This window comes from Tympanuchus pallidicinctus, unplaced genomic scaffold, assembly GCF_026119805.1.
Source record: "Tympanuchus pallidicinctus isolate F22 unplaced genomic scaffold, pur_lepc_1.0 scaffold3, whole genome shotgun sequence".
Taxonomy (NCBI): Eukaryota; Metazoa; Chordata; class Aves; order Galliformes; family Phasianidae; genus Tympanuchus; species Tympanuchus pallidicinctus.
Genome location: NW_026294747.1, coordinates 87,759,289 through 87,781,911, shown reverse-complemented (window position 1 = coordinate 87,781,911; position 22,623 = coordinate 87,759,289). Strand labels below are relative to the sequence as shown.

The following is a 22,623-nucleotide window of genomic DNA, read 5'->3' as shown; positions in this document are numbered from 1 at the left end:
ACATAATGAAATAGGAGGCATTATTTTTGGAGCATCCTTGTTTAATAACACTTCGCAGAGAACAGAGATAAGGGTAGTATATGTAACAACAGGATATATTTATTTCAATGTGTTATGGACTTCGGATTGAAAATACGCTGCTTTCTTGTCTTGCCTGCTTTTGTATGCTCCAGCTAAACTTCCTGGAGATCATGCTTAGACAAAACGACAGAGCTTGCTCCTTTCCTAAACAGTTTTCAGAGAAAGCTAAGAGTATATTACTGACAAATTTAAGAAACCACAGGAAACCAACATAAAAGCAGCAATTTGCATAAATGTTCTGTCTAAAACGAAGTACAAGAATGCAGGATTGTTAGAGGAAATAGAAATTAAGTAATTCTGTAATTGCAAAAAAAGTAATTATACTTGTTAAAATTAATTACAAGATTGTATTGTGATACAGAAGGAAAATCTCTGATTAACGTGTTACTTCCCAGTCTCTCTCTTGTTTTATATTGGAAATAAGATGTATTTTCTTTTCAGATCCCTTATCCTCAATAAATTAATCTGGTCAAACAGCACATGCACAGGGATAAAACTACACCTTTGATTTTGATTGTGCTGCTAATGGTTGCAATTTAGGTAGTCTTGATTTCAAACATGTTCCTGGGGACTTGGACACCTTAAACTGCTAAGAAAAATCTCAGTTCTTACATGGACTCAGCTAAATTACTGACTGCAAATAGATAAACACGTCTCTTTTTGTTGACAAATGATGACTCAGAAGTATAATTTTTCAGATATGGTACATATATCTGGTGTATCATCACACTATTATAAGAACTATAGACTTACACTTTTGTAAACTGGAAGAATGAGTTCTGAATGGAACAGATTTTACACGCGTAATGCTGTAAAGCTATAAAGTGACAGAAAGCACAGCAATAATAACAGAGCGTCCCAATCCTAAACTGCAGCGAGAACAAGCCCAAATGCAGCAGCAGCTATGGACAAAGAAACACAGGAAAGCAGGAAAACTGCTTACTTTCAGAAACCCTCAGACAGGCAGGGATCTCCAAAAAGGGGCCTCCACTGCCAGCCCTTAAATGAGTCACTCTGCAAGCAATATTGCATGCACCTGAGCTCCCCTGCGTTGGCCCTACCTTCACACCAGGTGCTTAATCACTAGTTCAGGCCATGACTCAGTATTTCTGCTATAACAGATTCCAAATGATTCCAGCAATTCCCAAATATTCAATAGTACTACAAGAAACATTAGCTGCACTGTCACACAAATACAACAGAACTATCACAATTAAGGAAATTCTTGAAATCTTATAAATCAACAGTTGAATCTGCATCTCGGAGCAAAACCCAATACAACAAAAATAGCTTACTAGCAAAAGTACCCTGCATATACACAGCATTGATTTCGTGTTTCAAAACTGCAAAGCTTTATCAATATTTTAGTCACAGCTCTTTGAAGAAAACAGAAAAAATAAAACTAAAATAATATGTCATAGTAGAATGTGAAACTTAAACAGATCGATGATGGCAACACATCCCATGATGGCAAGGAGTCTCATTGCTTTGCTTTCAGATTCCCTACAACAGGAGCACAGAAGCAATGTGACAGAAAATGAGGATTTTCTTAATCCGTAGTATCACAGTTACTGGGGATCAAGATTTAAACTGATGCCTGAAATGCCCTAATGTGATGGAAAGTACAACAGTAATAGCAGAGTGGCACAACCCCAGGATGCAGCAAGCGAAAACAAGCCAAAGAACAAATCGTCTCTGCAGCTATAGAAACAAAAGAAGAAAAACCGCTTACCTTTAGAAGACCTCATGTAGGCAAAGATCTCCAGCAAGATACCCTTGCCTCCAGGGCCAACCTTCAAATGAAGTCTGCAAAAGGGTAGATCCTGGCTCCAGCCCTTCCAGTCACTCAGAAGCATTGCATGCACCTGAGCTCCTCTGGATTTGCCCAGCCTTTCCACCAGGTGTTCAATCACTGGTTCAAGCTGTGATTCGCATTTCTGCTAGAGTGCCCAATGACAAAGATTTTTTTCCAGTTTACTAAACCAAAGGATAATCATTTTTCTTTTGTCTGCGTGTAGTACCTTATGGCACTACTAGGAGACAGGCAGATTTTAAAGCTGTTTTACTATGGCTGTATAAGATGCTCCTTCAATGAAATATACCACAAACAGTATGTGTTACACTTATAGCATGCATATTGTAAATCATTCAGATGAATCATAACAGAGCAAGATGCCTGTTGACATAGATGAAAATGGAAGTGCATCTGAAGGTGCTCTTTCTCCAACTGCATATCCTCACATCCCTGCGCATGATGCTATATTTAGCTGCATAAATGTAGCTTTGGAAGATCTGTTTTTCAAGTAGTTTGGACCTTCTGGATTCTGAAAATCATGCTTTCAGAAATGTGGGACTCTTTCCACACATCCTTCTGGAAAGTTCATTGTTCCTAATTTAAAAACCACAGCAGCAGCAGCAGCAGCAGCAGCAGCAGCAGCAGCAGCAGCCGCCACCACCACCACCTCATGGTTATGTATGACCATGCTTCTGTGTCTTTCTCCCTCTCCTCACAGTTTGTCTTTTTTGGACTTGAATAGGGCAGCCTGCTTTTTCCTAACTTCTCTCATGTTTTTTCTCTATGCTGTCTTTCCAGGATCACACTACAGATGCCAACATCTCAGCCCTGTTTTCAGGGTGCTGGGGGTGGTAGGCAGGGAGGAGAGGCAAGGGGAATGTTCTCCACAAACTCCAACCTATTCAGTTTTTCTTGGAGTTCCTTTGGTTTCTTCTAAGTAGAGCTATCATCAGCTTGCTAAGTTACAGCACCCTAAAGGCTTGCATTGTGAGATATAATTCAATTTTTTGTCTGTAGATCATGCAAAGAAACATGCAAAGATCTGCCTGAACAAAATAGAAGGTCCATCAAAATATAGAAAGATGAAGGCAATTCCTGTACAATGTTTCTTTTTTATGTTCTTTTGAGAAGGGTGAAAATATATATGAACTGGTACAGAAGAAGATCACAGCGTATGCTCGCACCTGTTCAGTAAGTGGGAACTAGTGTCATCTAGTGGTTAACTCAAAGCTAAGTGGGAGCTGTAATTCAGTATATATACATTCTTCTATACTTCTATACATTCTTGTACTGTGTAACTTAAAGAAATCTTTTTTTCTTCGTGTCTCATTGATTCATCAAGAAAAAAGGAAAAAAGTAAAGCTGTGTATTTCTGATATTTCAGAAATATATAAGCTCTGCCATACCCTGTTCAGAAGGGCACTTTCCTTTCTTTTGTATCCTATCCCATCCCATACAACGTATTCCTCTGAATGTCTAGACCGTTCATAGACTTCATATAGAAGGGTGAATACATGCACTGCTGAAACCTTCAGAAACTGAGTTAATTCAGCCTTCAAAAATGTAAGAACAGACTAGTCTTTTTACATATAATAATTCTTTATGAGTTGGAACTCAGTTCTATTCAAAGCTGGTTCTGATTCTTCCTTCTTACAATATGACTGTTAGAATTCATGTCCTCATGGAGTCTTAAGTACTCCTTAGTGCTGCTTGTGAGCTCAGGAAAACAAGGACTTGAGCACTCACAGCTGAAGGAAATGGTGGTGTTAAGCACGTACTTAAAGCTAAGTATGTGATTAATTTCTCTCTTCTCTCCAGATTTGGGGTTCATAACATGAACAGAGTACTGTAATCTGATTGTCTGCTTTTGATTTTGTGTTTGGTTTTTTTTTTTCTTTTTGTCAAAAGACTTAAAGCTCTAATTTACAGCTATGTCTTAAATAAAAATCACTATAGGGTGTTAACGTAAAAGCTAACTTGTACCTCAGTGCAATGTTATTGGCATGATTAGTTGCTATGGAATTTAAATGAGAGCTTCATCCATTACCATTTCATCTACTAAAATAAAACAAACTGAAATCTACCGAAACAGGCTAATGAAGGGCTAACCGTATTAGAATGAAGCAATTATAAACAGGACTTTTCCAGCTGCCCTTGCTAACAGGCAACTCTAAAATAACAGCAATGTATGTCTTAGGTTTCTAATTCTAAAGCCAATTTCTGACCAGAAGGCTAGAGTATTCTTTTTCATCTAATAATGCCTGAAAGTGACAGTTCTTCGTCATACTTTTCAGCTCACCAAGGCCAAAATGTCATCTTCCCTTGTAAAACAAAAAATCAAAGCCAAATGGTTAAATGCAAAGTTTTGGTTAAACAAACAGTCAGTATTTCAGTGGTTTTATCTGTAGACTGCAGAGCAACTAAACAAAGCCAAGATATTGTCCATCTCTTTGACAGACAAAGAGCCTCAGAGGTCCAGAATGACATGCCCGGGGCTGGCACGTGATTAGAGTAATTAAATTAAATAGCAGGAAACATGTTTTCCATATGCCATTGCCCGGCCACACACAAACTGTAACAGTAAATCTTTTATATTGCATTGGTTCAAGGAAATGTATAGCCATCTTAAAAATGCACGATGCCCACAAAAATAAAGAGAATGTAGTAGCATACTCAACTGGCTCCCTGGCTTTAGTCATAGGCCTGAAATGCTGAACAAGTTCATTCCTTATTTATTTATTTGTAAAGGTGCAGCTCAAAATGCCCTGAGCATGTGAACATTAAGGAAGCATTACTGGGCTTACACTGGTGGCTAGTGCTGCTGCTCTGATTCAGAGGAAAAAACCAACATTCTCCCCATAAAGTTAAGAGAATCATGTTGGTTATGTTATGATGTGAGGTTTTAATATGCTTCTCCCAAGCTTTTGCAATAATCAGGCTCTCCAAATCTGTATCCAAAAAGGAATTTTTTTGAGTTCTGTTTTCCACAGCAATATGATTTCAAATTACTTTGTTTTCATGGGTGGTTCTTAAGAAAGTTAGTGTGTTTATCCATGTCATAATACAGTCAGAATTGCCAGTCAGCAACATCATCTGTCATCCCTGAATTTACTTGTTGCTGCCTCATTAAGATCAGCTAGAACTTATTCATCTCTTTCTGATTCATCTTTCAGCGGTTGATAATGCCAAATGAAATCATTGTTTTGTTTTGTTTTGTTTTGTTTTGTTTTGTTTAATTATTTTGCATAATAAGGACAAGGTTGCAAATCAGTTTGGAAGGAACAATTAATCAGTGCTGTCTCTGACTAAACATCCAGTCCTTGAGATTTTTAGGAGATGACACACAGGAGCGTTTAATATAAATAGAAAATTCTGTAAACTGTGAAATACTCTTTAATATAAACAGAATTACGAATTTAGGGAAAAGTATTTCAGAGCATAAAAAAAATTCTCCTTGAAATTAAACTACAGAAAAATGTATCTGGAAGCTTTTGGTCCAATAGGTAGTGGATAATTTCATAATCATTTTAGATATTTCATCTTCACTTCACCTATTTCCTTAACCCAGAATGCTCAGATAAAAAACAACAGAAACTTCAGTGCTCCTGATTTCAATGCACTGAAGTATTAAGTTTAATAACTAATAATAATACAATGTAATTGAAATAAAGTCTTCCAGGTGGAAAAATAAATGTAAATTTATGTTTTAAAAGTATGTAACAAAGATGATAACAAAGAGAATTGATGCTCTTGTCTCAGTCTTTACTTATTAAAATATTTCTCAAGCTATTGAAAGAAAATTCAAGATATAATAGGTATGGACAATAATCATGGAATTACAGAATTACAGAATGGCCTGGGTTGAAAAGGACCGCAATCATCTAGTTTCAACCCCCATGCTATGTGCAGGGTTGCCAACCACTAGACCAGGCTGCCCAGAGCCACATTCAGCCTGGAATAAGGAATTGAAACTTTCGTTCTTATACTCCTTTGAATACTTTCTTTAATAACTAATCTCCATTATTTGATCTGAAAATCCTGTGTTAAATAGCAAATCTAAAGTCATCAAATGAGATAACATTGAGAGGAATGTGAAAATTGACAAATTGTGTTTGCAGTAGCTATAATTGGGAGGTTCAAAAAAGGTTGAATTTCAACTTAAATTGTTTTGTCTGACCTACCTATAAACCTACAAAATAGGTTAAAAAGAACAGTTAAAAGGCAGAGCAGTTAATCCCTTGTTACAGTGTTGTCTTCTGAGGACAAAAAGCTAGAGAAAGTTCTCTGAATAACCTATGCAGCAAATAAAAGCCTTTAGCCTCTGGCTGGGGTGATGCAGTCATCACCAGAAGGAGATGGAGCAGCTCGCTGAGACAAGGAGGGCTTTCAATACTAACTGCAGGAGCTGCTGTAGGACATTTTATAGCTGCTTCTCCCTCTCCTTGGCCTTCCCCTACCACTGCTTCCCACGGCAGTGCTGACATGAGGAAGACATCTTGCCATCTGTCTTCCTGCTCCATGGCTGGCCTTGGCCTCCAGCATTGTCCTGTCCTGCCACAGGATGCTGGTCCCTCCACAAGGGGCCCAAGCACATTGGTGAAGCAGTGGCACTGAAGGTAACTCATGGCCTTTCTGAAGAGGATCTAATTTTTTCCATCCCCCCTTGACTTCTGTTAGTCAGAAGGGGGCAAATTCAGAAAGATCTGCAGGTCTGAAGATGCCTGTAGATGTGCCTTCAGGCCACAGGTGGGAGAAGGGGCTAGAAATGTCATGATGAGGGGTTGTTTGCTGAAGGGGACAAACACAGGGGTAACTTTGAGTGTATTTGTTCTTCACCTGTGAATGCATCCTTGGAAAGCAACTGACTTTCAGCTTTGGCGCTTCTTCGACATTACCTGTTTTGGGAGCATACTCTATCTATGAAAGAGCTGCTTTCCCTATGATCCTCATTGGACAGAGGAGATTTAACCCGTGGAGGAAAATTAGTATCATTTCTTTGCCCTCATTATGCCACAGTGTACTTAGATCTATGAAACTGCCTATGCAAATTCCTGCCGCATTTAGAAGGTTCTGTTGGTCAAATGCAATCTACTTCAGTGGAACACTGTCCCTTTCTTCTGACTTGCCTTAAGTGACTGAAGCTGTGGTACAAATCTCACCTGATTTACCATTTCATAGAATCTCACCTGATTTAGTTTTTCATTTTCAATACTTCTCATCCATATTAAAGCAGGAAAAAAAAAAAGAAGAAATAAGAGTAATATCAACACTACATGAATAACAACTTGCTGTGCATGAAACATTAACTATTCTTTCTTGTGACCTTAAAAATCCCAGAGCTGAGCCTGCAGTATTCACTGCTGGCATTCATTTTTCTGTCGGAAACACCAACAGAAACAGATTTGAAGTTCTCTGTACAAAGTCAATACTTAAGAAAACTAAAATTCATGCAGAATGACAAAAGATCTGCACAAATGAGAACAAAAAAGTTCTAAAAAGACTGGAAAGGAAGATATGAAGAGATGGTCTGTTAAGCTTGGGAACCTTTCATACCCTAAGGCAAGCTATCAAAGAGGATTACAACCCTGAAGAACCCTGGTTATCACCTGTGCAGTGAGGTGGCTGAGTGGCAGAACCATGCTCTCTGATGATGTGTAGCGACTCTTAAACTTGTATTGTCAGTAGAGGAAAGCAAGCTTAGGAACAACTATTCTCTGACTGCTTCTGTTCAGAGGGGATAGCATTTCCCAGCAGCACTTTACCCCCATATCTGCTAACTGCCAACTGAAAATATCACAGTACCCTTCTTGATGGGTGCAAAAGGAAAAGGCTAACAAAAGCACTGGAGACTGATGCTCCACTAGATTCTTTATGGAGAACTCAAGCAAAGCCTTCATAATCCCATAGTGTTGCTGCATTCTCATAACTGTAACTTTCACTTTTTTTTTTTTTTTTTTTTCCTCCAGAGGAAATACAGACAATTTGAAGAGAAATACCTCCTCAAACTCTTGGATTCAAAGGTCACAAGCCAGACCATGAAAGGAGGCAGATTATGAACTGCTTTCTGCGTTAGAGCACCTATGTCTCAAAGGCATTCAGGCTGAACTGCTCTTCCAGGACATTAACCAACAGAGCTTTATTAAGACTTAGCCAGCAGTGTACTGAGGAGCACATTTATTCATTTGTGTATTTTCAGAGAAGGAAACGAGGAAAACCTACAAGCGTGCATTTGCCTGGATGTCAGAAAGAGAAACATTCAGAAGTCAAACATAAAGCATTTAAAGAAGCAGCTTCCCAAGACCACATAATCCACTGCAATAACAATAATAATAATAATAAACCCATTCTGTATGATACAGGAAATGATAAATTGCCCATTGGTATGAAAGTAACATCAACTGACTGTTAAAATGTGAAGTGATAATTACTGGGACCTAGACTTACAGCCTTTTGATTCATGTTAGTTATGTACCCCTAATTAAGTAATTTTGCCTCACATTGCCTCCGTGGTCTTCTTACACGCTGCTTTTGCTGACAAAAGGGAGCAGTAACAGAAGTAGCAAATTGCTATATTGTAAGTTTTAGAAGAAGGAAAAGTGTGAAAAATGTTGAATCGAAAAATATAAGCACTGTCAAGATTATTCTATGTGGGTATCAATGAAATGAAAGAATGTTGTTTTGTAATGTCACATTGTGTTCACACATTTTAGTTCTCAATTTAAGTGATAAGTCTTACTGCACTCTGTAACTGAAGGTTTACAGCAGCAGAAACAAATGAAATTAACAGTCATCTCCTTAGCATTCATTAAGAAAGTGGATTCAATACTTTCTGAAAAATGTGATCATTTTCTACATCCAACTGGGAAAGGCAAATCACTTGTGGAATTTCACACAGAATTGTCAAATAAAGATAAATGAGTTATTCTTCCTGTAGCATTTAATAATGAACTGCATTTTTTAAGGACTACGCTTAAAAACTTAATAGACAGACCCTTATGAGCAAAAAGAGAAAGCTGGCTAAATACTCAGAGACTTCATGTAGATGAATGAAAAATGTTCACAAAACAAATCCAACATCACTGCCCTCTCCTTCCAACCTCCCCAACCCTCCCCCAGTAGCCTAAGGCCAAAATTTGAATCAAGAAATCATAATGCCAGCCTGTGTTATTTCAGGGTTGTTTTGGGCCTGTGCAGTGACAGAACTGAGGAAAGTCATTACAGTACAAAGTTGGCCTTCTCTTACTGGCTACATAGTTCAGCGATATGATGAAAGTAGCCAGGGAAGTAAAAAAGAGTGCATAGAGATAGTACAGGTAAAAAAGACTTTCTGGGGCGTCATAGTACTGATCAAGGCCAAAAAATGCTGTAATTTGCCGTCAGCTTAGAAGGACCAAGGAGTATTAACAGTACATCTCCAACCAACCCTACTTATTTTTCACAGTTACTCCAAGGCAACTATGCAAAGGTAAAACAAAAGCCACAAAGGTGTCACAGCCAGATTCAAACCATCTCATTTAATCAGCTAAGACACTGCATTGTTTGCAAATAAATATCTGGTCTGCCAAAGCAGCTCTTAGTTACTAAGGTCCCCACGTAATCATCATGCAGAATCACACACTGATGAAGAATGATTTCAAGTTAGTAAGCTAGTGCCTTTAACTTTACGCTGCTAATGAAGTAACCTTTGGGGTCTCCAATAGCTGTGTGTACGCACAAACAGCCTGGGAAGTTAGCCTGCATGGGCTCGGATGTATGAGGCCAGAATAAAATGTATGATGCTAGAAGAGTTCAGCAAACCAAGACCAGAAAGCAGAACTGCGTAGGAAATGTCCTTCCCACATCTACTTGCATGATTGAGTGAGGTAACATGGACAGGAAGCCTGAAGTGCCCCCATCCAGCTTTGTCACTGGCTGTGCCTCTTGGGCTGATTGTATTTACTCGCCTTTTGTTCTAATTCTAAATCAGGATGAATTAAAAGAGGAAAAAAGAAAATGCAAAGCACAAAGTCTACCAAATGCAAAGCACAGAGTCTATTAAAATGCAACAGAACAGTGGGATTTCACTAGAGCATTACAGAAGATAGATATAGAAGATATATATTTCTTCTGATTGCCTGAATAGTAGTTCAGCATATTTCTCCACTGAGAAAACCAGGTACAGAAGCACTGCTATGACCCAGATGATGGGAACTACATAAGGAAATCAGAAACTAAACAAATAAATGAAAAGCAAACAAACATCTCTTAAGTGGATAAGTAGGACATGTTGCTAGTGGCACAGAATACAATAAGGAAATTAACTTGGCTTAGCTAATTTTGGCTGCAAATTGTGTTTATAATGGGGAGAAATAAGTAAACATTTTTAGATTGATGTTTGGGGACTGATGTTTATAGATTGTACCTCAGAATGCCAGTGAAGACAAAAACGGGGTATAGTTCGCTTACATAACACAGAGAAGTCTTAGTGATCCTGATGACAATGAAGACAAAATGAAGGTAGTGCATGAATGAATTGCTGAAAGAAAAGATGAGTGGTGGTAGTGTCTGGAGTGCTCCTGATTTGCTGTGGCATTTGGCTCTTAATGCTACTTTTTAACATCAGAAGATGAAAATAAGGCCAGTGTTACAGTATCTACATTCCAATAAGCTGTGTATTTTTTAAGTATATGAATATTCCAAAACATTTTGCCTCATTTGGTAGTAATTACGTCTAAATTGGCATCTATGCTGACTTTACTTTTTGGACAACAGGACAGATTATGTTATCTGCTGCTCAAAAAAAAAAAAAAAAAAAAAAAAAAAAAAAAGAATCATAGAATCATAGAATGGACTGGGTTGAAAAAGACCTCATCCAGTTCCAACCCCCCTGACATGGACAGGGTCACCAACTACGAGACCAACCTGCCCAGGACAGACATGAATATTTATCATAGAAAAAAATAAGACCTGTGGATTGTATTACACTATGATTGTTTTTTTTGCATTATATGTGCTTTTATGCATGGTAAACAAATAATTCAGAAAAAAATGTAGTTGTAGCCTCCACACCAGGAATACTGTAAAGCAAAAATGTTTAAGGCTGCTCTTCTAATTCCAACATAAGTATTTAAACAAATGGCATCTGAAGAAAATAACCAATGAAAGCATGATTTACTTACAGGCATAGGGTTCTAAATACATAATAATCAACTAAATAAGCAATATAATGTTGTTCTGTTAATGCTACTTAAGATTTCCTAAGCTAAAACTTGACTTTTTTGTGTCTATGTGTGTATTACTGGCAAAACATTACTTTGCTGTTATATCACTAAAAATAACAACTTTTGATTTACAAAATATTTACTCTTATAAACTTATGTTGTTAAATAATTGTATTTTATTTAAAATTCTATCAATCAAAGCAGCTAAAATCTTTTGCTATTGAAATGGACAGTGAAAGGAGTTTGATAGCAACAATTTTCTGAACTGTTTTGGTAGTAATAATGCAGGTATTTTAGCAACAGAGACAGTTATGTAGTACAGACTGTTTCTTTCTGCAGATCTGAAGCAAATTTGGGGAAATATCACTAACCAGTGAAGCACTGAACATCTTTAAGGAAGTGCATAGGTGTTTCTTCACAGTAGGACTTCATTTTCTCCCTCAATTGCTTTAAAGTCTGTGAAGTCTACAGATTCCCTCCTTCCAAATATATTTACAGACGGATTCTACTTTTGCAAAGTTCTTGAGGAGTGTCAAAAAGGTCAGTATATGCTCAGGTTCAATACTTTTTGTGTTCTAAGAAGTTATTTCCATTCATCCACATTTGGGATATTTTTTATAATTTAGGAGCAAATAAAATGGGATTTACCTTTACCTTTTTAACATGACACTGTGAAGACATGTTCAAGACAAATGCTGTGATGGGAAAATGAGCATGCATCAATACTATTTTCACATTCACTAGAACTTATAATGGCTGATATAGGATAAAATGAGAGACTAAAAGGAAGACTTTGTGTAATCATTGTAAGAATAGTCTAATAAAAACCTTGCTCCTGAAAGCTTTAATTGTTTCAACAATGTGTAGCAAACATATTTGATTATACAAAGCAAAAGCACAATTGAGGTATCAACTTTACACAAAGTCAGATATCTGAAAGGGGATCTTTTAAAAAAAAAAACTTTATTTGAGAAAGGAAGAGACTTATATCAGAAGGCAAAAAAAGGGAACATACAAACAATATATTTACAACACAAAACAAGAGATCACCTCTGAGGGTGTAAATTCTAATAAATACAGTAGATTTAAAATGTAGGAGACAATTGTCAATTAGAAATGTGGGATTTTTTTAAACCCAGTTTTCCTTTTCACTGGTTCCAGGTAATTTCTCTATTTCATTTTTTTCCAAGTTTGAGAGATTCTGAAGTGAAAGTCTACTAATCTATTGGGGTTTCTCACCTGCAGAACATTATAAAAATATCTTCTGTGCTTTGTGAATACACTGTTTTGGAAATGATATTGTACAAAAGTCTTCTCATTTGCAAGTTTCTCCCCAAATAAAATGTATTTTAAAAAGATGCACTATCCCTTTTGATGAGGCTGAAGTTAGGCTTCAAGGAAAAGTACAGTTATATAGAATGGGAAAAATATGCAATTTCAGTTTTATATGCTTTTCATTGTGAATGCAAAGTGATTTTTTCATCCAAGACCAATATAAAGCACACATAAAAGTTGTCTACATTTTGTCAATTAATGCGTGTTTCCTATCTAAGTTCATCATTAAGTTGCAGGAGGCCTTTCGCTATACAGCAACTACTTAGTTGTTGATTTGAGATCTTTTAGGAAAAAGGATAATGTATCTTTATAGGTCGCAACATTTTATAAGAGCTTCAATAGTATTAGAGCATCATGTAAACAACATATGCTAATAACATGTCAGAACAATTTCTACATTTGGCAAAACATCTATCTCTTTTGAAACAGGATACTGCACTTTAAAATACCTTAGCTTTAGAAATATAAATATTTTTTAATAGAAAAAAAACTGACAAGGATTCCAGGTCAGTTTGGGATTATCCATATTAAAGGGGATCTTAATACAATGAATCTTTAACTAGCTTAACAAAAGTAAACCTATAAAACAAGGTAAACATATCAAAAGGGAATATGAAGGAAATGTTTCACTGGAAAGCTTCCTTAACAATTTCCCTGCTCGCTTTGTTATTTTCTTTGACAATAAATCAATTCATAGAGTGCCTTTAAAAACAGAGAGAACACTACCCCGTTCCCCCTGCCTTACATTCCTCAGCACATGAATCACTTGGGCTTCCTGTTTCCATAAGGCATTTCCTGCTCCCCCTCTCAGAATCACTTTTCTCGAGGAGAACAGCAGGGACCTGACAAAGTCTTGACTTAAATAAACAGTGCCTGCCATTGCATCCTGCATTGCTCTGTCTGATTTTGGAGCAACAAAAGGGACAGCAGCTCTCTGAAAGCACAGGCTGCACAAATGCACTTCATTCTGCAGCATTCGCAAAACACTGTCAGACAATTTGAAGTTTCCTTTTGCCAAGTTGGCATTATTTACACTGTCCTTATTTTAAGCTTTGTCCATGAGACCTAGTGGTAAAGGTTATGCAATATTGTATGATTAGTCTTTCTTTAAAACAATAAGCAAGTGTTTGGATATCAGATAATAACGATAACACTTCTGTGCTTTTCCTTCAATACTGTAATATCTGATTGGAACCTAATGCTGCATTTTCCTTCTTGCCAGTATTTGCATCTGCTTAATTTAAGGGTGTCTTTGTGGACAGTGTCATCAAATAAGACAGAATGAAAAATGAATTAAGCAGTGCAAAAATGAAAACAATGCAATTTTCAATCAGCGCCTTGCCTTGCATGTTTACATCCACCTGGTATATTTCTTTAACTTTGTACTCCAACCTAGGACCACTGATGTAGCAGTCAGTACCTGTCTATGGGGGAAAATTACCCTATCGTTTGTTAACAGTGTTCAAGACTACGGTATGATACATTATATACAGATAGCTGAAAGCAAAAGTCAGAGGATTCAAAATCAGAGAAGAATGTTTCATCAATCAGATCTGGAAACTAAGTCCAGCAGTAGCTGATCTCAACAAGCTAGGTGATAGGAGCTGTCTTGCACTAGAACTAAGCGATGTAATATAATCCTGGCCTAATACAAATTCTATCATCTAATACGCAAAGTTTTATGTATAGCAATTGTCTGCAACGGGTATTTGCTTCATTAGGGCCATAAGGATGAGCTCCACTATGTTTTGAAGTGTGCATACGACACCTTTGCTTTTGTTAAATTCTTTGAATAGTAAATCAGGATTTGCTAGTGAATCAAAACACAACTGCTCGTCAAAGCCTAGAAAATGCATGTGATGTTCAGATAATAACCTTAATTACAAATCCTGGAGCTAAATCTTTGCCTATTACCTGTTGCACAAAAGCAGCTTGCTCCCCAGATTCCATTTGCTGGGTTTGAGTATCCTCATCACTGTCCGGTGGCTCCTCTTTGACCTTCACAGCCCCCGCCTGCTGTCCTATTCTGTCATCCTCACCAGCACTGCTGCTCTCAGCCCTAATGCTGGCCCCACTAGCGGGAGCTCGCTCCTCCTGCATTGAGTGGTCTCCATTCAGCTCTTCTTCAGCTTCCTCCAGGTGGCTGCCAGGCTGCTTTAGCTGCTCAATGGATTTGGAGAGCATCTGGAAAGAGATGGAGGGGGAATAGTTACTGACTGCTTTCACCAATGTAGAACACTGGGAAGTACTAGACACCAACAAAATTACAGCTTCTACTGCAAGCTCTGCATCACTAAAATATTAGTTTATGAAGAAAAAAAGAACCGAAATTCCTAAGTTAAAGGTCACTTGTTATGCTGCAATAGAAAACACTGTATTTGTAATGAGTGCTATATGGTAATACTTAAGTAAAAATTGGGTAGAATAATGAAAGCATTGTAACACATCTATTACATTGTTGCTACTGGTAATCAAAAGCAATTAGCTTCCCTTCATACTCTTCAAACAAAAATGGAGAAATTTATTTAACTATATTACTGTTCATTTTTCCCAACCCAAAATAATAAAGGAGCTCTAAGAAATAAGTGAATTAGTAATCTGGTTAATATTTTGCTATAAGTAAATCAGGGAAAGTTCCTACAAGCTTATCCACTAATTACTGTATGCAGGCCCCAATAGACACAGAGGAGCAGTCACTGCTCCCTGGCGCAGAGACTGCAAAGATGTCTGGCCCTGATTGAAAGACTGCAGCCCTTGTCATGCATGGTACAGGTTCTTTTGTCTCAGCAGTAATGATATAGTACAATTACTCAGAAAATGCTGGTTTTACACCATTAACCATTGTAAAGCTTTGCTGAGGTACCAGATGCCTGGGTGCTGCAATCAAACCTAGTTTATGCTTTCTTACTGAAGATTTTGCATATGGATTTTTTTTTAGGGGTAATGGGAACAAAATGACTTACTAAAAAGAATTAAGTAAAAATTCCTTTTAATTGCTGTGGACACTGCAGAATCACAACATATGCATCCCTCATTCTGCAGGTGGTATGCACTAAGCTGAGGAAACTTCAATACTGCAACCAGTGCAGAGCATCTCCTTTTAATAAGGAGAATCTGGAAAATTTCTCAGATCAGACTCAGTTGTTTCTTGGGGGATGATACTGACCAGGAAGGCTCTGAAGTGAGCTACATGTATTCAGACCAGGTACACTATTCTGTAACATCTGTGGGTGATCCCTCTCCACTCCTCTGGCATGAAGAAGAAGGAAAGCCTGGCTGCCTGGCTGCCTGGCCAGCGATCAAATACAACTAAAACATCTGTGTGACAGATAATCATATACAGCCACAAGAGTCACTAATGCTGATCCATCTGTAAAACATTCCATGTACCAGGTACTTGACATCAGGTGCACTATTCTAGAAAAGGAGTGCAGGTCCACAGAAAAGACACATATTCAACTCATTGCTGCTGCCCTTTTATGCTTTTTCACTTTAATGTCAGATGCTTTCTTCTTCTTGCTGCTATATGCACAGAACTTCAGTACCACTGAGCTTTCTGATGCAACATGTGATGTCCTACAGTATATAATCTATACATAGAATGCTTTAAATTCCTCTTGAGTGAAATCAGTGGGGAGATACAAGCATATGTTAAGGGGCTGTGAGACCAGCGTGGTTTTTGCATGCATTTCAGCTTGCAGTGTGCCTGTTTTGGGGCCTACTCCCTCACCATGGAAATCAGTAGGAGATTTGCTCCAGACTGATGACAGGAAGAGCTAAACACATTAAATCTTCTAAAATTCTATGAGATTAAAGTGTTTATTTTCACAAGAGATTTTACAAAGTGCATAAATACTAACAGCTTTCATGCAAAATCTTATGAAGGGTATCCTTTATATTGTGACTTAATGGTGGAAATGAGAATGAAAGCAAGCCTCAGGCAAGGGGCTAGGAGGCACTAGAGTTGTCCTCTCATAGGGCAGAGCATAACAACAATGAAAACCTGAAAACCTGAAAAAGCACTCCTGCTACTCAGTCTGCTAAGCTACAGCAAGCCCATATCACTGTATCTCCATAACACCACCACACCTTGGTACTTGCTAGTGTGGTTCTTAAAGGCAGCTTGCCCTGTTTTATTCCAGTAATTACATTAGTAATGGACACTGTTCAATTCTCCTAAGACAGCAGCATCTTTTTTTTTATACTTTTATCTCCTGGCCCTACTGCAGAAAATTACATATCTGGAGACACACAAAGATAGCAGATTACAGTCAATATTTCTATCTTACCTTCTTTATCTAAAGCTGGATTACTCAGCAGAAAAAAAACCCTGAATGAAGCACTGCCCAAGTCCTTTCACAGTGCAGCTGGATACTTCTGCTTACACTTAACATTTAAATCTTTCACTTTAAATCTCCACTTACCACTGTTTTTTCTGAATTTATCTGCAGATACAGTGAAGGAATTTCTCCTGTTTTTAATGCACATTTATCATTTTGAGAATGTGATTGCTTAATCTGATTTTTAGTAAAGCTACATTTGAAAAAAATAACAAAGGAGTGGTTTACTTCATGAATAAATTAGTTGTACAGATTGGTCTTCTTAAACCAATATACATTCCAGCTATTGCTATTCCAACTAAAGTTACTTAAAAAAAAAAGGCTTACATGCTAATGTAATCTATATTTTTTTCCCTTTTATTTTCAGGAAATTAAACTGTAAGGATTGGCATGAGCCAAAGTAAATAGCGGCAGCAGGAGATGAAGCATTTATACACATCAACTCCATTGTATAACTGCAAGAGTCAGACAAACACAAAGTCCAAAAACAATCAAACCTGCTTGGCTGTACAGGAAAACGGATGATGAAGCACAAATAATCTGGACCCTGAAACAGACCACTTTATAGGGCCTCCAGTTGCAGCCACTGTCATTGTGTCTCTTTTGTAATAACAAGCTCTTGTAAAATTGATTTAAAATAAAATGTACTTACAAAGAGACAAAGCACAAAACCCTGCTGCAGCCACCACATACATTTCTTTCCTTAATTAACTGATCCTTTCCGAAACACATGGCTGTTGTTTCTAGGAACTCATTTGCATGCTTATGGAAACATTTTTTCTCTTTCTGTGCCACGGCTCTCAGGTTACCCTGACCAGCTATGTAAGTTGTTAGCTGTGCTGAAATAACTTGGAAACTGCTTACTGTTTTCTCATTACTCATGTAGTACACTTCTAAGGGATGCATTTAGCTTTCAAGATCTTTCTTCTACATTATGGCTTAAACATTAGTTCTTATTAAAGGACAAAATGCTCTGAGCAGTTTTCAGTTACAAACATGTTTAATCACTGCTGTAGCCTTGTCCATATAATCCCCTACTACAAGTAATACTTAAAAGAAGCGATGTGTTTCTGCTCTCATCTTCTGAGGATGGAAGTCAAAAAGGTAAGCTGGAAAGCCAGACCTCAATTACAGTATGATTAATGAAACTAGGTTCATTTACTTAAGTTGAACTTGATCAAAACAGTCTTTCTTATTTCATTAAATATCAGAAGAGTGAATGATGAACCTTTGGTTAACTGCTCTTTTCAATATTCCTAACAAATAATTTTCCTAGTATTTTGCAACAATTAATCAATAGAAATAACCCACATTATTTTTCATTTTTATATTAATACACATTGGTCAATTTTGATAATCTTCTGTAGCACTAATGAACATTCACTCCTATACATTTTTTGTCATATAATTTTTACCTCGCAGTCTTGCCCGGTGAAAGATCTTTAAGTTGACTAACAGCCTGGAATGTTAAGGCACTTCTCATTTAATATTTAATGTTGTCAATACTGTTTCTGTACTTTAACGCACACTGCAAATGGCACAAAAACACAATACTTTCAGAACATTTGTAGGGTTCCCATACTGACCAAATGAAATGTTGGTCCCAATGAAGATGGTGCAAGTTTAGGTTCAGCAGAGGAATGATTTTATTCATCACACATAGAGAACAAAAAAGAAAAGAAACCACACAAAAAAAGCAGCATTTGAAGTCTGAGGTTTCTGTTTACGTGCTGCTTACATTACAACTTCTGAGATTTTCTTAAACTCAAGAGTTCACCTGTGGACTTCGCACTTACATTCATTACCTCAAAATCACATTTTTTTTCTTTTTTCCAGCAAGTGGAAGCACAAAAACTTTTTAGATAAAGAGATACACAAATGGAATCAAGATTTCAGGATTTTTATCGTAGCAGCAGTCTTTTGGTACCTGATTGCAATAATTTTAGCTAGAGGTTTCAGACTTTGGTCTCCCGTTACTGAGCAGAATGAAGTTCTATAATGGTGATCAAAGGGCCTTACAAGGAAATAAGCTGCAAGTTGGATAGAAGCATATTAAAGCTGACAATGGCAAAGTCAAGCTCTCCTGAGACAAGCAGAGTTCAGCTTACTGCACATTCATTTTCATTTTTTTTTTCCCCAGAAAGCTGGGATGCAAGTTTCTACCTCCTTTTGGACATGATGTCAACTTATGCAACATGTTTTTAGGAGGTCAGCATACTAGATCCCGCAGGTATTCCATTTCCAACATCAAAAGCCTGGCATCTGACAGCTGAACAGAAATAATCCATAGGGGATCTTCTCTTTGTTATTAAGGACAGAGGCACACCTCTTGGCAATGATTTGTTTCTATTCAGAATGGAAATGATCCAGGGGGATCCTTTACCCCTGACCTGTGTTAGATTTTGCCTGTTATACCCTTACAGCAGCACTGACTTGCAGTTGAAGTATATGAGCTTGTATGAAAGAAATCACTGATACATAGAAGATAAATAGAAGATTGATAGGGTGGGGAGAGACTGTTGCACTTGTCCTCTTTTTGTTGTTACCTAAGATCTGACCAAATCCATTTTTCAAGGATTGCTGACACATGCCACATCATCTCAGCTCAGAGAAATAACTTAAATAACAGATTCAGATTAAATATATATTAACTCCTTAAGCATTCGAAGTCCTAAACACAAGGAGAAAAGGAAAAAGAAATAGAAAATGAATAGAATGTCTTAACTTGTTCTAAGCTCTTGATCAACTTGCATTTCATAGTCTTATCAGCTAAAAATGGTCCTTGTATTTCTAATCAAACATTTAAAAAAAATGTCTGAGTACTCCTCATTAAACAAAATATTTTTTCAAGACTGTAAGCAGGGAATATATACCTCTATGAGTTTTCAATGTAGGGCCTATGTACAGAATAGTGAGGGATAGAGAAGTGGAAAATAAATATATGTATTCACTCAATACATGCTCAAACTTGTTATAAGAAATGAGTTGCTTTGCTACATGGCCTAGAATATCTCATTCTAAGAATCAGAGAACTCTGCTTTGCAGAGTTCAGGTTTGATTTTAAGAGCTCTAGAAATGTGTTAGGTTGGGTAATGAATAAATAACACCAACTGCAAATAAAGGCAAGGTTCAACAATGAACAAAGTACAGTCTATCTTGCTGCAGGAGTTCAAAAACATTATGCAAGCACAGGTGCTCAATCTAAACCTTTAATTTGAAGACTTAAAGAATATAATTTTAAATTCAGTACTTAATAGCCACTTCCTGATTTGATCATTTCTCACCACTTCTCTGACTACCTTAAATGCCAGTTTTTAGAAAATCACATTTATTTTAGGTAAGTAAGAAAGCAATTGGCTTTCTGTATTCTTGCAGAGAACAGACGTGTGATTGGAGCACGGTCCATTTTAGGACTACACAGCAGATTGGATCAGGGAACAGTATAGTAGAAGAACCTTGTTACTGCAGACCATAAAAAGTCTGATAAACTACCCACATCCTCACATAATTCACTGCTTCTGTAGGTGCAGCATGATCCTACTCCTCCTCAGGTGTCTGCTGCTCTGATGAGAGACTGTGGTCCTGATGAAAGCTATTTGCTCTGGGAGTAGAGATAGAGGAAATTGAGCTAGCTGGAAGAAGGAAGTATGCTGTGATATTTCAAGGCAGTGAAAGGCCCTGGGATAAATTTCTAGTATCTACATAAGTATATAGTCTACAGTGTAGACAATAAAAATTAGGTTTACTAGGCTTTAAGGGAAGGAATCGTATTGTCTCTTTACTGCAAATAACCACATGAGAATGGAAGCATATTTCTAGTGTGTTTTGTTCTCAACATTTATTTTCACTGCAGTTTAACACGGGGAAAAAAAAGAGTTACTAAAGCAGCATTATCTCATGCCAATTGAACTCTTTTTTAGTTCTTTTCCAGCCTAAATCTGGTGAGGTGCAATGAATGCAGTTCTAGTCATATGTGACTAATATATATACATGACTCAAGTTTAATTTTCACTTTCAAGACAAATATATCTAGATGCCACAGCATGTACCCCCAAATGCTATGGTAGAAAGTACATCAGTAAGCATATGACCTGATAAAAACATGTCACTGTGTTCTTTGCTTTGTGAAGAATGCACGACCAGTAACTGACTAGATTGCAGTGAATACCCAGTACTTCACTGGTAAAAATCCTTTTCAGACAACTGAGGGCAGGTGAAATATTTTCAAAACCTGAGGCTACAAGATATACATATGCCATCTTGATTAAACATATGGAATGCATACTCAAAGAAAAGCCAACTGGAGTCCTAGTTGAGTAATCAAAACACCCAAGCTGAGAGGGGTTAACATGCAAGGATCAGCACTGAACTTTGAAGTTTTCTGGTCTTCATTTTTCCTAATTAAGGCAAGATTTAATAACCAAACCACTGTACAAACTATGTACTTAAACTCTAGGTTTGTTTCTAATTTTGTTGGGAATTCTTAGTAGATTCCAAAGAATCAGTACCCCCTGGGAAGTTCACCCTGTAAGGTGGATTGATTTTTTTTCTTACTTTCTCATAGGTATAAAGATTGAATGTCCTGCTTTTCATCTTTTCTCCTTTGCAATTAGTTCTTTTGTATATTTTCTAAATAACTCTCAAGAAAAACAAGAAAAGTAAAGATTTATGATTACTACAACACTGATTTAGTCAAAAAGCTCGAGGAAACATTTTTGGGCAGATTATGTAGTAAGAGAAGAAAAAGGTTTTTCAGATAAAAGTATTTAATTACTTGCATATCTTCATTTTAGAGCAGGGAATGGTATCACATCTCCTGGAGAAACATTTGCCCCAGAGAAGCCTATCTAGATACTGCTGTACTTTGTTTAATGGTGGCTGGTCATTTTTTTCTTTCTTTCACTCAGAAAAATGTGTTACTCTACAGGGAAACAGGCATAGTTCAACTCTGTATCTGATATGAGCCATAGCAAATCCTTCTCTTTCTCTATCACTGGTATTTTTATATTGCGATATAGATAACAAGCTTCTGCATTACTGCTAAATTTACAGGAAGTTGATTTGATAAAAGCTGGTTAAAATTTCTTCAGATGATCAATACATTTTTAATAAAAACAAGATAAATTTGATCACTTGATTTACTTCAAATGAATCATGTATTTACTCCACACAAAATTCCATTGTGAATAAACCTAAACTATGATTCAGCAGCTGAATTGAATGATCTCTGAAAGTGGAAATGGCAAATTAAAAAAAAAAAAGTTGGATAGCAGAAATACAGTATCTGTAAGACATCATTCGACAGTCAGCAGGAAAGCATTTGCAGTCTAAACCTAAAAGATTCTTTGATCCCTATTTCATTGAATTGTATTTTTATTGACGCTAGCAGGCATAAAAAAATCTTGTACCACATTTCAGAAAAATGAAAATTGAAGACCTATGCACATGTGTACACAGTATGCATAAGCAAGGTACTCATGCAAGAGCTTGTTTATTCTCATCTACCACATGACCCCAGCATCTACACTTCACTATTATTTTTCAACATGTATATTCATTAAAAATTACTTTCTTTGGGACCTCACCTTATTCATGTGGATCTGTTGCTGGTACTGTTTCTGCTTCTCCAAAAACTGTTGATGTTGCTGTTGGATGACCAGCTGCGCCAAAGTGCTCTGAGGAAGAGGAGCTGACTGGGTTCGATTCAGAGGCCTGTGGCGAGGCAGTTTGTGGGCAGCCCTTATGCCAGGTGAGACTCTTTCTTTTGCTGCCAAAGGAGACTGGGGATGAAGAGGAACCGCTCCTGCAAAACCATGACATTTCACTCCAGTGTGAAGAAAAATAAACTACTAGTTCTAATAGAAGAGTAAGA

General features: G+C 37.2%; 1 protein-coding gene across 13 annotated transcripts in view; it reads right to left on the bottom strand.

Annotated features, from left to right (window-relative positions):
• HDAC9 (histone deacetylase 9) overlaps nt 1–22,623 on the bottom strand; it is a 438,145-nt gene that overhangs the window by 163,107 nt on the left and 252,415 nt on the right. For 11 of the 13 annotated variants that reach the window (XM_052696006.1, XM_052696004.1, XM_052696003.1 and 8 more), the window contains 2 exons: nt 22,337–22,554; nt 12,021–14,595 (listed from right to left, as the gene is read on the bottom strand). In XM_052696006.1, coding sequence (XP_052551966.1) covers nt 14,275–14,595; nt 22,337–22,554 — 539 coding nt within the window. In that variant the 3' untranslated portion in view covers nt 12,021–14,274. Of the gene's footprint in view, nt 1–12,020; nt 14,596–22,336; nt 22,555–22,623 lie in introns of those variants that run through there. The other 2 variants (XM_052696013.1, XM_052696014.1) reach the window with 1 other exon arrangement.